This window comes from Elaeis guineensis, chromosome 15 (assembly GCF_000442705.2).
Source record: "Elaeis guineensis isolate ETL-2024a chromosome 15, EG11, whole genome shotgun sequence".
Lineage (NCBI taxonomy): Eukaryota > Viridiplantae > Streptophyta > Magnoliopsida > Arecales > Arecaceae > Elaeis > Elaeis guineensis.
Window position 1 is genome coordinate 61,276,059 of NC_026007.2, and position 14,452 is coordinate 61,290,510.

The 14,452-nt window shown below is 34.9% G+C and overlaps 2 protein-coding genes across 3 annotated transcripts; one reads left to right on the forward strand and one right to left on the reverse strand.

The window, feature by feature from the left end:
• Positions 1 to 874: 874 nt before the first annotated feature.
• On the forward strand, positions 875 to 8,831 carry LOC105058131 (cysteine synthase 2). Of its 2 annotated transcripts, XR_012137154.1 has the most exons (7): positions 875 to 1,144; positions 1,291 to 1,365; positions 1,861 to 2,004; positions 4,878 to 5,267; positions 5,365 to 5,600; positions 6,305 to 6,556; positions 8,085 to 8,271. XR_012137154.1 is itself a non-coding variant. In XM_010940942.4 (6 exons), the coding sequence occupies exons 1-6, from the start codon at positions 917 to 919 to the stop codon at positions 8,305 to 8,307; spliced, it is 1,296 nt and encodes a 431-aa protein (XP_010939244.1). In that variant the 5' UTR covers positions 876 to 916; the 3' UTR covers positions 8,308 to 8,831. The 2 variants fall into 2 exon arrangements, 1 of the variants encoding a protein (XP_010939244.1); XM_010940942.4 differs by lacking the exon at positions 6,305 to 6,556 and having other exon boundaries at positions 876 to 1,144; positions 8,085 to 8,831.
• A 2,659-nt stretch (positions 8,832 to 11,490) lies between these two features.
• Positions 11,491 to 12,898, reverse strand: LOC105037549 (pentatricopeptide repeat-containing protein At4g16390, chloroplastic-like). Its single transcript, XM_019847840.3, has one exon. It carries the CDS (start codon positions 12,611 to 12,613, stop codon positions 11,621 to 11,623), a length of 993 nt encoding a protein of 330 aa, XP_019703399.1. The 5' UTR covers positions 12,614 to 12,898; the 3' UTR covers positions 11,491 to 11,620.
• Positions 12,899 to 14,452: the final 1,554 nt, after the last annotated feature.

The window sequence follows — 14,452 nt, forward strand, 5'->3', positions numbered from 1 at the left end:
TAAGGAACACATTTGAATTATATCAGCAACACAAAAGCTCAAAGAGGCAAAGACCTGTCTATCATTTTTTACACGCATTTTGATTTCTATTTTTTCATCTGGAATAGCTGGTTTAGGGCTTGATGCATGTGGTTTCTACTTTTCTTTAATCCATTTTTCCTTTGTTTTCAGCTCAACAGATTACCGGGTTTTGTATATTAGTGTGAATGTCCACATACAAAGTTTTATACATCCATTGTATTGGTTTTGTATATTAGTGTGAATGTCCACATACAAAGTTTTATACATCCATTATATTGCTTTTCTATTTCAGAACGATAATTTATGATCTGCCCCACCAATCTAACCCACAAGCAATCAACTTTAAATAGATTTGAGTTTGACATAAACAAACTTGGATTATAAATGGGTCCGAACCTATTTATTAAATGAGTTGAATTCAGATTTAAACCTCCAAGCTATTTAATCCATTTTGACTCTCTAATAATTGAATTGGATCATGATCCGATTTATTTAACCCATTTAAAATCTACTCAAGATGTTTCCATCCTATTTAACCCAACCCACTTAATCTATTTAATTCATTTAAATCTATTTAATATATTAAAAATCTATTTAATATATTTAATCTATTTAATCTGATTTGATTTATTTACTAAGTAGTTAATATCAATTGAATCGGATTATATGTTTAATAATCAGATTCAGAATTTTGATCACTTTAATAAATGGGTCAGATTAGGGTTAACGAAATATTGATCCGGCCGTACATTCGGCTCAATCGACGACCCCGACCGACCCAACTGTTACCCACGCATATGGTCGCGTGTACTCTGAGTGGGGATGACTTCGTATTTATTTCCATGCGGTTTTTCTTTTTCCCGTATAAACACTTTATGCGAGAGAGAAGGGAGCAATGGCGGCGGCGAATCCCGCCGGAACGGTGTTCGCTGCCGCCGCTACCGTGGCTTCCTCCGCCGCCCTCCTCTCGTACGTCCTCATGTCTAACCATCGCTCAAAGTTCCTATGGAAGAGATCTCCCACAAACCCTCGAAGAAATAGGAGAAGGAGCGGCCTCGTTGCCGCCGTCGGCGACACCCCGCTAATCAGAATCAACAGCCTCTCCGACGCCACGGGATGCGAGGTAAAGTTGTCGGCTTTCATAGAGATCGCAACTCCTTTCTCTACATCTGTCGAAATTTCCGGTGAGAAGGCGGGAAGAAAGCCATTTGGTTCCTTCGTTAACTGGGGTGATTTGTTGTTGTTGTTGTTGTTGTTGTTTCCCTTTAGATTTTGGGGAAAGCCGAGTTCTTGAACCCTGGGGGGAGCGTCAAAGACCGTGTGGCCGTTAAAATCATTGAAGAGGTGATGACTGATGATCCTATCTTCTTTTCCCTTGAAAATATTCGTTTTTTCTCCGTATAACTGTTTCCATATTAGAAAGAAAGAAAGAAATTAGCAATAAAAATGCAACCTTATGAGCGTAGCAGGCGTTCTGTTTCCCGTGGGTTGTGCTTAATTTTTTTTTTTAATCAAATAAACTCTATGTTCTTCATTTTTTTTTTGTTTTCTATTACTTATAATATCAGAAAGGTGCTTCTTTTCAAAACAAGAGTGGAACTTTTATGATTATTTTTCTACTTTCCGGTTCTATGGAATTGCCATGTCCTCTTATGCATTTAGTTATAATCTTTATGGGTTGTGTAATTCTGACGAAATTATTCAGTGAGGCAGATTATGTATAATGAATTAGAATTTTAAAAAAGTAAGCAGCATGTCGTTAATTGTTGTTGCATTATGGATGTCTATGCCTATGGCTTTCAAGTTTCACAGGTTAGGTTTGGGTTGTGACTTTTGTAGGCTCTGGATTCTGGAGAGCTCGTCCAAGGAGGTGTAGTGACTGAGGGAAGCGCTGGAAGCACAGCTATAAGCCTTGCTACAGTTGCTCCAGCATTTGGATGTAAATGTCATGTCGTAATTCCGGATGATGTTGCCATCGAGAAGGTATGCATGTCAAACATATGCTTAATATCTCATAAAGTTGCCTATCAATATCTTTTATCCCTAGTAACTTCAACTCTTAAACGATCACTTTTATGCCTATCTGTGTTAAGTTGTCTATAAAGGCTTGTAATGTGGGTCACGTATGCTTCAGCAGCAAAGCCATGGAGTTATCTGCACTGCCTCTGTAGAAGAAAATTGTCCTTATTAAGCTTGTTATTTTCCTTTAAGTTGATGAAGTTTAAAGTTTCACTAAATTTTGGATCTATTTGTTAGTTAAGACTATGAGCAACATAATTTATTATGAATAATGTTGAAAGTTTTATTTTCTAACTTGAATCACATGATGTAAAATGTTTGAAGGTAGATGATAAGTGGTTAGATGTTGCATTTTTTAAGGATCGTTTGATTAGCTCATGTGAACAGGATACTAAATAAAAGTTATTTGATAAGTCATATTATGCAAATCATAGAATTCAGTTGTAAATTATTATTAACAAGAGCTTTTTCCCTCCTTTTACTGAAGGAATGGTAACTTGAGTGTTCTGAAGAACAATTTTTATAATAAAATCAGTAAGTACAATATATATATGAAATATTAGAGCTGTCAAGATGGGCCGGCCCGCTCCGACCCATCCCGACCCGCCTCTAAATGGGTCGAGGTGGGCTGGCTCGTTTAACTGATGGGTTGGAAAAATCCCAACCCGACCTGACCCGTCATGGACCGCGGGTTAAACGGGTCAACCCATCAAAATTCAAAAAAAAAAAAAAAAATTGTAAACAGTAATATAAACTGAATTTTGTATTCAATTTGAGCTCAAATCAACCTATCAAAGTCTCATATCTCAATTTTTAGAGTCATAAAATAAAATTATCAAAACTTAAACTAAATACTTAATACAATCCAAACTTAAAAGACTTTAAGTTTCAACTTTTAAACTAATTTAGAGGTAAATCAAAGTCCCAAAAAATTATCCTCTATATCATTATTGTGGTCCTCATCATTCAATTCTTCATCTTTTTCCTTTTCTTTATCAATTATCTCTTCAATAACATTAGAACCCTCTTTTGAAATATATATATATATATATATATATATATGTGTGTGTGTGTGTGTGTGTGTGTGTAAATAAAAAGAGACGGGTCAGCCTGCCCTGACCTGCCCTAACCCACCGACTCAGATGGAGCTGGTCATTTGATCCGCTTTTAAACGGGTTGCTAAAATATAAACCCAATCCGCCCCATTTACATGACGGGGCGGGCCAACTTGACGAGCCCAACCCAAATTGACAGCTCTATGAAATATTATCAGTATTTCCAACTGGGATGTTCGTTGTCTGGGTACATATTGACATGGCTTGTTCTATTAGTCAAAAGCCAGTAAGAACTTATATAAGTTTAAACTAGCAACAACACCGACCATCAAGCTTGTTCCTGTCATAATGAGCTCATCCATAAAACACCAGGCTAAACTGAGAAGGGTTCACAGATGGGTCAAGCAGAACTTGATGACTGGCCTTTGATTTCACCACCCTCCCGTGATGCCAATGAGCAACTAACAGAAGTGGGAGGAACCTCAACCACTCCCCTGCATGCCAGGGGAATATTCAGAAAATGTTGTATTCTTGGGTCTTGGGAGTTATTTATATGGACCTCAAAGCATGCAAAATTAATCTTTGGAACTAGATAGGACTGCTTATATAATTCTTTTATAGCTTCACATATTTTGGTTGCCAATCATTTTGCTGAGAAGGTGCATATATTTTGAACTTTTATTAGGTGGTTATACTCTCTGTCGTAACCTAAAGTTTATGAGACCAATCCTTGTCATTTCTGGTAAACCTTTGCAATTTATATGGAATAGTCTGGGTAAAAATGGGAAAGCCCAAGTAAACTTGCAATGAAGTGGTGAAGCAAAGAAAGATACAGATTATGATGAGAAAAATGCATTGAATTGATACTAACACTGTTACATTTTTTATAACTAGGCCATGACTTTTTCTCGATTGGTGTTATAATTACATTTCTTGGCATTAAAGAAATAATCATAGAAAAGGATGGGGGACAGGCAGGTTGATTAAAAACAGTAATAAAAATAGCTCAATAAATCAGAAGAGAATGGCCTATTATGTTTGTTCAGGTATTTTTATACCCTTAAGAAAATATAAATGGTCGTTTTACTCATGTTACACATGTCATATGCTCATATAATACAAAGTTAAATTGAATAACTAGTATGAAACCAAAATGTAGACTTGCAAAGAATTGCATTACTCTGTGGACTTTGTGTTAGCTTTCAGAACTCTTACTACTTGAAATAATTGAAATATTGCAAACATACAGACCATGCTCACTGAAAATTTTAACTTGTCTTGGTGACATGTGCTTTGACTTGTGAATGCCATGTCAAAGATTCGATATGTGCCCGTTCTTCAGCCATGACCACTGTGAAAAAGTATATTTGCAATATGGAGATTAGAACTTTTCTACACATCCTGTAGAGTTTCAGAGGTAGCCAATGAAATGCATGGGTTGTTTTATGACACATTATGCCCATTATGCTCAGTAAGATAGTACCTATACAGAAAATGTAACTCTCTTGTGATATTTTGAACTTAAAATTTTACTGTTCATGCAATGCTTCGAGAACGTGGTTGTTGGACATATTAATAGATACAGTTTTGTAGGATGTGATCTTCTAATTAGTTTGTTGGTAAAATCAAAATCAAGGTTGACTATATTCGTATAACTGCCAGGAAATTGTATATTATATTGATTATTTAATTACATTACAGATGAAGTGTAGCTTCAAAGTTGGTGCTATTTGTTATGATTATATCTATCCCTTAATATTTGGCTCTTAAAATTCTTTTCAGTCTCAAATACTTGAGGCCCTAGGAGCTACTGTAGAAAGAGTGAGACCAGTTTCGATTACACACAGAGACCACTATGTGAATGTTGCAAGGAGGAGGGCCTTGGAGGCTACCAAGTTGGCAGCAATACAAAGAGAAGCTAGTAAAATAGAAGGCAACAGCTTAGTACACATAAATGGTCATACACCACAGCAAGAAGCATGTCATCCCATCTCCTCTACTGATTGTAAAGGAGGTTTCTTTGCTGATCAATTTGAAAACTTGGCCAACTTTCGGGCCCATTATGAGTGGACTGGTCCTGAAATATGGGAACAAACTCGAGGGAATCTGCATGCCTTTGTTGCTGCAGCAGGTACAGGTGGAACTGTTGCTGGAATTTCACGGTTTCTCAAGGTCTGTCTTCACCATATGTCTTTCGTGTATTGCATTTTGATATTCCATTCAAACAAAGTGCGTTTTGCACTTCTCAACCATTGTGTTTGTTTTCCAGGAAAAGAATCCAAATATTAAATGCTTCCTTATTGATCCACCTGGATCTGGTCTGTTCAACAAGGTCACAAGAGGAGTAATGTACACAAGGGAGGAGGCAGAGGGCCGCAGACTGAAGAACCCTTTTGACACTATCACAGAAGGAATTGGAATCAACAGGCTGACCAAGAATTTTCTGATGGCAGAGTTAGATGGAGCTTACCGTGGCACAGATGGGGAGGCTGTTGAAATGTCCAGGTCTGCAATCCAAACTTTCATGCACTTAAATAGTGATATTTTCCCATTGGTGTTTGCATAAAAATCAAGAGCCGGTTCTCAAGGAGATAGATTTGTTTTATGTACTTATGAGTGATAAATTGTAAAGAATATAAAACAAGGAAGCAGAAATTCTAGGATGTGTTATCACTTTTAAACAGCCCGTTGATGATTATGCCTGTCATTTTATGTCGGTATCAACACCACCTCTGCTATGGATCATGAGTATTACAAGAATATTGTGTTACTGTCATAACAGCCCTTTTTGAAATTATTATTGTCTTAATTTCTTTTTTGTCTTCTCATACTTTTATTATGTTTATTAAAAAAAAAATCAACAATGATATAATGAAAATACTGTTGATTTTGTTGCTTTGCTGTTGTACGACTTATGTTATAGCATACCAATAATTTTATATAGAAAGTTTTCTTTTAATCTTATCTGGCCTTGTTATGGTCCATCATGACTGTCGTATGTGAAAAGTGCTGCTATCATAACCATGATTATTGGTCGTCTAGTAAACGATTTAAATTCTGGAGTCAACTTAGCAAGGCAGATGTCTATGTTGGATAGATTTTGATGAGTATAGAGTGAATTCTTCCAAATTTAACCAATTATTTTTGCTTAGCAAAGTATTTAACTCTACTGAGTTTGATGCATACATACTGAATAAATATGTTTCTAGTTTTGAAGGGGGATTGCAAGTTCTTGACCAACTGGAACACTCTAATAACTAGATAAGTTGCTATATCTCATTTTAGAAATATCTATATTGATGTTAAGATGAAATCAATGCCACAAGCCCAACAAATTCTTTCAGATGTTCATGGTTTACCTGATTGCGTGAGGAAGCATCAACGCTGTGGTTTCTTTAAAGAAAAAAGAGCCAATCACTGATTAATTCTATTTACTTTGAACAAAAGAACATGCCATATTAGTAAGCTCCTTGTCTCTTTTCTTGTAAATTTAACTATCCTTGTATCATTCCTTGGCTCGCATGTTAACTGTCATCTTGTTGGATTGACATATTGTGGTCAAGCACATAGGTTAGAGGTTAAACTTGGTTTGCTTTACCTAGATATTGGTCCCCATAATATATGTAACATTGTTGGCAAGGGGTTAACTTGTATTCTCTTGTCAGTAGAATGAATACGGAACTTCAACAAGTTCACAAGAAATGTGTGATTTACTTGATAGCCCGTGTTTCAAACTGCAACACCTATTCTGAGTTTTGGAGTTAGCAGTGGCAAATGGTCATGTGGCCTTGGATACAAGTCAAGTTGGATACTGGTCACCTCAAATATTTCTGAACCAGAACCTGATCCATTTATTAAACGGGTTAAAAATTCAAAATCAAACCTATCCTATTAACTAAATAGGTAACCCTACTCGACCCACACTGCCTGTTTAATAAATAGTAGGGTCGGGGTAGGTTTGCAGTGACCTGTTTGAATGTCCCATCTTCTCTCCAAAATTGTCTATCACTTTATGTTAGACCTTAACCTAAATTCTGATGAAATTTGGGGATTGAGAGTAATGTAACTCGAGCCCTCTCTGTGAAAGGGGTGTTGTAGTAGTTTAGAAAATTCTTAGACCAACAAGGACATGTTGAACATTGAGGTCACTAGAGCAGCTGAGGGAGGTATCTTGGCAACGGCTATGACTCATCGATGATGGGAGGTGGGAGGGATGGTGGCACCGAAGGGGCGTGCCAGGCGGAGCGCAATGAGGTTATAGTCGGTGACCTCCTCGTAGATCATCGATGATAGGAGGGTGGAGGGATGTGGATGCCTAGGGAGGCATTGCACCATGCAGAGGATGGCAAAGTCACGACAGGGGCTCTTCATATATGCTCTTGCTGGGCTAGGTCTTGGCATATGGTGTGGATCAGCAGGGTCTTGTTCAAAGGGAAAAGGAAAGGAGAAAAGAGAAAGAGATGGAGAGGGAAAGGAAGATCCATTCCTCTCAAACTTTCCTAGGTTTCTCGGTGGCCTAGCCTAAGCCACCCCAAGCCCCTAATGAAAGCTCTGATCACCTGATTCCTTAATCCTAAACCAGTCCAGCTCTAAACAGATTAATTGGATCAGGTCTAAACAGGTCCGCCTGATCTAACTCAATTGTTAAACAGGTCAAGCCTCTAAAACCCATATCTGACTTTTTTAATAAACAGGTTAACATTGGTCAACCTTTTATCTCGGACCTGTTTATGCCAAACCCAATCTAGTTTAATGAAGGTTGTGTGCATGTCATCTTAGGAGGTTGGGTCATGGATTGCCGCTCCTATTTGAAGTGCACTCGTATGTTTAACCCAACCTCCAATATTGATTCTGCTTTGTTGAAATCAACATTAGTTTTGCAAGTTTCAAGAAATGTAGTTTGTTTGTCACTTAACCTAAGCATACAGAACTTCTGCAGATAGTGTAACTTTCTTGGAATCAACATTTTGGTTCTATATTTTCTCTCAGGTTTCTTCTGAAGAATGATGGTCTGTTCGTCGGGAGTTCTTCAGCCATGAACTGTGTCGGAGCCGTACGATTGGCACGTTCCTTAGGTCCAGGTCACACAATTGTCACGATTCTGTGTGACAGTGGAATGAGGCATCTCAGTAAGTTCCACAATGCTCAGTATCTAGCTGATCGTGGCCTGACCCCCTATGCAACTGGTCTGGAGTTCCTTGATCACCCTTGAATTTGGTTGGACAAGGTTGTATGACTGTCTTTCCTCTCCTCGGTTGAGTTTTGCAATTTTAGCCGCTGATGCAATAAATGAGAATTCAATGGATTTTTATCAGCAGTACATATAATGTACAACAATAGGAAGATATATGGTTCTTCTGTAGTTCATGCGCAGTGGGATAGAGCAGATCATGCAGTTTTTGGCATCTAGAGAGTGCTGCAAAAGATGAAGGGGACCATTTTATAGATCTTATTTATACCAGTAGAAAGCAGCTTCCTTATCAGATGGTATGAATGATTCTGCAGGTCAATTTCGATTTTTGGTTAAATCACTTGAGATGGTGCTGCTGCCAGTCTCAGGGTTGCTGGTTATTATACTTTATATGTTGAAATTCTCATTTTTATGCTGCCATTCAGCTGGTCATCTACAGAATCTTGTGCTTATATATATCCCTCAATTTTGTAAAATGTTGTTGTGAAAGATTGTGAACTGTTACTATGATGATTAAATCATTAAAGATTCATTGTTCAGGTCTATTTTTTGTGGTTGTGGGTGTTCACCTGGCTCCCTTTAGTAACTCTAAAGAGCAGTGTTTGGTACTCATCCAACAGTGTAACCATACTTCCCATCCCTACTGCATTTTGTGGACAAATGATCTAGGATCTGCAAATAGAGCCACTGCTGAATGTCTGATAGCTAGGAATGAAGCTGAAATATTTACTTCCACTGAAATAAAACCATAACCTTGGTGTAATAAGGGACTGCTATATTCGACCAGTTCATTAAACATGCCAATCTGAGAATGACCGTATATGATTATATATTTTACCGGGCCATTGAGGTAAAACATCACCCACATTTGGCATTAAGATGCACTAAAAACCCTATGTCAGATCATACTGCTACCATCCGACCTGTAGGTTTGCGATTTCCCCTGGTGTCTATGGATTAGATTTCATGGTCAGATGGGTCGGTGGCTTTTGACAAAGTCTGGAGATTGGCAGCATTTGTTTATGATAGAGACATTAACCTAAGATAAGTTTCACATATCATGGCATTGCCTCTTGTAGGCACTGACTTATGGACCAAGGAGAACTCAATTAGAAGCAAGATTGTGGACAGGAGGAAGCTCAATGAGAATGTCAAAAGGTGGTTTCTCCGCCTGATGCAGAATGCTTTGCCTCCAAATACCTCACAATTTGCTGGAACATCTCCTTGACTCATTATGGAATTCTGATATTGAATGGAATAATTCTGCAAGATTGTCAGAGTGTCACTAGACTCGAACAAAACATGTCTCAAATGTGCTGAAAGACAAAAAATAACATGATGAAGATTCAAAAGATACAGAATGGTTTTAATTCTAAGAGCATACCAAATTCTGCAACCATGGATGGATGCTTTGCATTAGATACCTTTTAACTCAGAAAGTTGAATCCCATGGTTATGAAGCACTCATAACTGCAGGAAGGACGAGGACAAATTCCATGTACAAGCTATGTTTTCTAATTTACTACTGGGATTCATTATAGCAATTCTATGTAGTTTTCTTAGAGTAATGACGTTTCAGCCTTGTTGACCCAGCATCAAGTTGGAGTCAGTAAACACAATATTTACGAATAAGATTACATTAATAACCCAGCATCATTCTACTTATGCATGAAAATTGAGTGTCATATCCTCATTTTTTCAGATAAATGCTAAGGGGTCCAAATCCATTAAAAAGTTTCCCTGCGCAGATGCCTTGCCGCATCGTACAATGGGATAGGTGATGTACGGAGTAAGTTATGGATTGTAACTAGAGTGAGGATCCTCCCCACGAACCAGATGAAGGGAAAAAAAGAGACAGACATGCACCAGAGAGAGAGAGAGAGATCTGCCAAACCAGACCTTGTAAGAAGTTCTGAAACCAGAAAAAAGAAAAATATACATGTATTTGGAATAATTTTGAAATGGTTTAGCGACAATTCTCTGATGCATTATGAAGTTCATGGCAGTTTCTTTCATTAGAAGCTTTTTTCTTTCAAAGTTATCTTAATGAAGAAATTAGAAACTAGTGAATGGAATTCATGATTATTGTGAAAATTTCTAAAACCATTCAAAACTTTTTTTCCAAGATGTTCTGTAATATAATTTACTTCTTTCTTGAACACAACTTTTTGCTCCAATACAAACTACTTCTTTAGATGGATTTGAATCATTACTTTTTTATGACTCACAGACAACTGCAGTACGAGGGTGGAGGAATTCAGATGAAGCTGAACAAGCCCATATATTATTACAAAGAGACTAAAATTAAATCTACATTGAAATCAATAAATCTGAAAACTGTTTCTGACAATAATATACCTAAATAGTAGTAGTTAATAAAGTTTTAATGTAAAGTTTCTCCAGATAACCTGTAGTGAGACTTGTTCATGATTATGATTATGTTCAGCCTGTGTTGCTTGGATACTCACGTCAAGCTTCTAGAATTTGTATCCGATATGTATTTAAATCAGTTACCACTAGGATACTTATGAAAACTTTTTAAAAACAGCTTTTCTTCTTTTCAGAAATTGGTCAAAATGTAAGTTTTAAAATAACTTTACGAAATACTGTTTCTCAAAATCCATAAACTAACTAGAAGTTTGGATAAGAAAGATGCATATGCTGGAAATATAATATATATATATATATATATATATATATATATATATATATATATATATATATATATATATATATATATATATTTTCTATGTATCTCTATATCTCCTTTTTTTTCCCCTTCCACCAACTCAGACACTTGGACACATGACTGAATTTGATTCTCTTTTCACATCCATGCAACAAGTCTGCTTCTTGTTCAAGCATGTAGGAAGTCTGCAACAAGGAGGAATAGAAACATTTTAAGAAGTCTGCTTCTTGTTCAAGAATAAAAAATCAATGATAAATGCATGGAAATTAAAAACAAAATTTAGGAGCTTGTAGATGGAGCTGCAAAGACTGACTTATTCTAATAGAATGGTGAATATATTACAAAGGAAGCTGTGCATATTCTCAAATGGTTGAAAACATTTTTTGTCAATAAGGGATCAGCTTCTTCATTTGACATCACTCCATATATACTGAAAATATTAATAACAAGAATCGATGATTAGGGCACAGAAATGTTATCGGCAAGCTATAGGGAGAAACAGGAAAACAAGAACATGAATTAAGCTGGAAACATATGCCAAAGAAAACATCTAAAGCACAAAAACCTCTGAATATGTGCGAGAAAATCAAAATGATATTTCATCTGCATGGAGGAAAATGTTCCTTACAGGCACAATTCTTTTTCCTAATGATACAACCTAAGCAGCAACTGCTCAGATGAATTACTCAACTCCAACCATGACTTAGCAGCAACTTCTGTGGTCAGAAACCATCCAGCCGTATTTGGTGCCTCATGAAATGGCGCATTCAATTCTCTCAAGTGTGACTCTAACACAGGTGCCAAGCCTTTATCCGAATATTTATGCTTCCCATGCCCCATATGAATAACTAGCAGTGGGGGCAACTCCTCCCCATTCTCTAAGGCCTTAGACAAATCATTCATCCAGACACTGAAATCAGTCAGAGCTGCTCCAGGTGAGAGACTCTTCACGTGTAAAGACCACCGTGTGGGAGATTTTGATGGAAGATCTGTATATATCTCCAGATGAAGTGCCATATCCAGAAGCACATAAGCTTTTTCGGACCGATTGATGCTTACACAGGGATCTATCAAACAATTACAATAAGCCTTCTTCACTTCATTAATGATGTTGCTAAAAAGCTCTTCAGCTTCTTTTTTGACTGTCCCATTTCCAGCTCCTTCATCCACTAGCAGATTCGCTAAGGAGCCCAACTTGACATTAGCTCTCTCTATACAATCAATCACCTTCCCTAATTCTTCTGTTGGCGTCTGGGTCAGCACATTCAGAAGACAACCACAGAACCGGTCATCTGGAGTCATGCCCAATTTCAATAGCTTGTCAAAAGTTCTCACAACATCACCCGTCTGTCTAGCTTTCCCATAACACTGGATGATTGAAGTAAGCACAAAGATATCTGGCCAATATCCAGCTTCCAACATCTCATTCAACAAGCCTTCTACCTCCGAAACATTTTTGCTACAAGCATATGCAGTGATTAAAGCTGAAGAGCTCCAGCTATCAGGCTTACGTTCATCAGGCAATCCCTTCATCTCTGCAAAAATCTTGGCTGCTTCATCGACACAACCAATATCAGCACACATCCACAAGAGCATGTTATACAAGATCACATTCATCTCCATCCTTTCCTCCTTCATCTGCCTACAAACACTAAGCACATCCTCAGCATAACGAGCCTAGCAATAGGATTGCAGGAGAGCAGCGCCATGTTGCCCTCTCAGGCACCAACCCCTTCTTACCCGTCTCTTTAAAGATAGTCTTCACTTTCCACGGCCACCCAGCCTAGCCCATGGCATCCAATAATGTGGTATAAATGATCACATTTGGCTTCACGCCCAGTACCTTCATTTCCTCATACCCATTAAGTAAACCATCGAAATTCCCCGAATTGCAGTAAACTTTGAGTACCGTCGCGAATGTAACAGGTCGTCAATTAATTTGATGATTTTAATTTTTTTTTAAAAAAATAAAAAAATTAATAAAAATTATAATTTTAAATTTATAAAAAAATAAAAATTATAATTTTAATTAAAATAAAAATCATCATTTCAAATTAGTATCCCCATTTCAAATTATCTTTTAAAAAAAATATCTGAAAAAAATTAGTATAAAAAAAATAAAAAATATCATAAAAAAATTAAAAAAAAATAAAAATTATAATTTTAAATTTTAAAAAAAATAAAAATTTTAATTTTAATTCAAATAAAAATCATCATTTCAAACTATAATCTCCTTTTCAAATTAATTTTTTTAAAAAAATATCATAAAAGAAGAAAAAAAAGAGAAAAAAATAAAAATTATAATTTTGAATGAATTTTAAAATATAAAAAATTTTAATTTTAATTCAAATAAAAAATATCATTTCAAATTATTTTCTCCATTTAAAATTAACTTTTTAAAAAATATCTCAAAAAAATATTAAAAAATTAAAAAAATAAAAAATATCATAAAAAATGAGAAAAAAATAAAAATTTTAATTTTAATTCAAATAAAAAACATCATTTTAAATTATTTTCAAAATTTAAAATTATTTTTTTTAAAAAAAATATTTCAAAAAAAATCTTAAAAAATTAAAAAAATAAAAAATACCATTAAAAAAGAAAAAATGAGAAAGAAATGAGAAAAAAATAAAAATTATAATTTTAAATTTAAAAAAATAAAAATTTTAATTTTAATTAAAATAAAAAACATCATTTCAAATTACTTTCCCCATTTTAAATTAATATTTTTAAAAAAATATGTCAAAAAAAATAAAAAATAAAAAGTACCATAAAAAAGAAAAAAATAGAAAAAAATAAAAATTATAATTTTAAATTTAAAAAATAAAATTTTTAATTTTAACTAAAATAAAAAACATCATTTCAAATTACTTTCCCCATTTCAAATTAATTTTTTTAAAAAATATTCTAAACAAAGAAAAAAAAATAAAAATTATAATTTTCAATTTTAAAAATAAAAATTCAAATTTTAATTCAAATAAAAAACATAATTTCAAATTATTTTTCCCATTTAATTTTTTTTAAAAAAATATCCCAAAAAAATCTTAAAAAATTAAAAAAATAAAAAATACCATAAGAAAGAAAAAATGAGAAAGAAATGAGAAAAAAATAAAAATTATAATTTTAAATTTAAAAAAAATAAAAATTTTAATTTTAATTCAAATAAAAAATATCATTTCAAATTACTTTCTCCATTTCAAATTAATTAATTTTTTTTCTCCATACCGCACCGTATGTAGCTGTTCGTGTTCGTACCAGATCGAGATGTACCAGTACGGTTCGATTCATCTCATATATCGGCTTGAACTTTGATGGTTCTCCACCGACTTGTCTGATTTAACTTATTTTTAGATATTTTTAGAGATATAATTAAATTATCTGATATATTATTATTATTTATGTTATAATTTCTATAGTCCTTTTAGCATAATTTTTTTTCTCCTAATGTTCTGAGACACATTAGAGTATGTATATTCA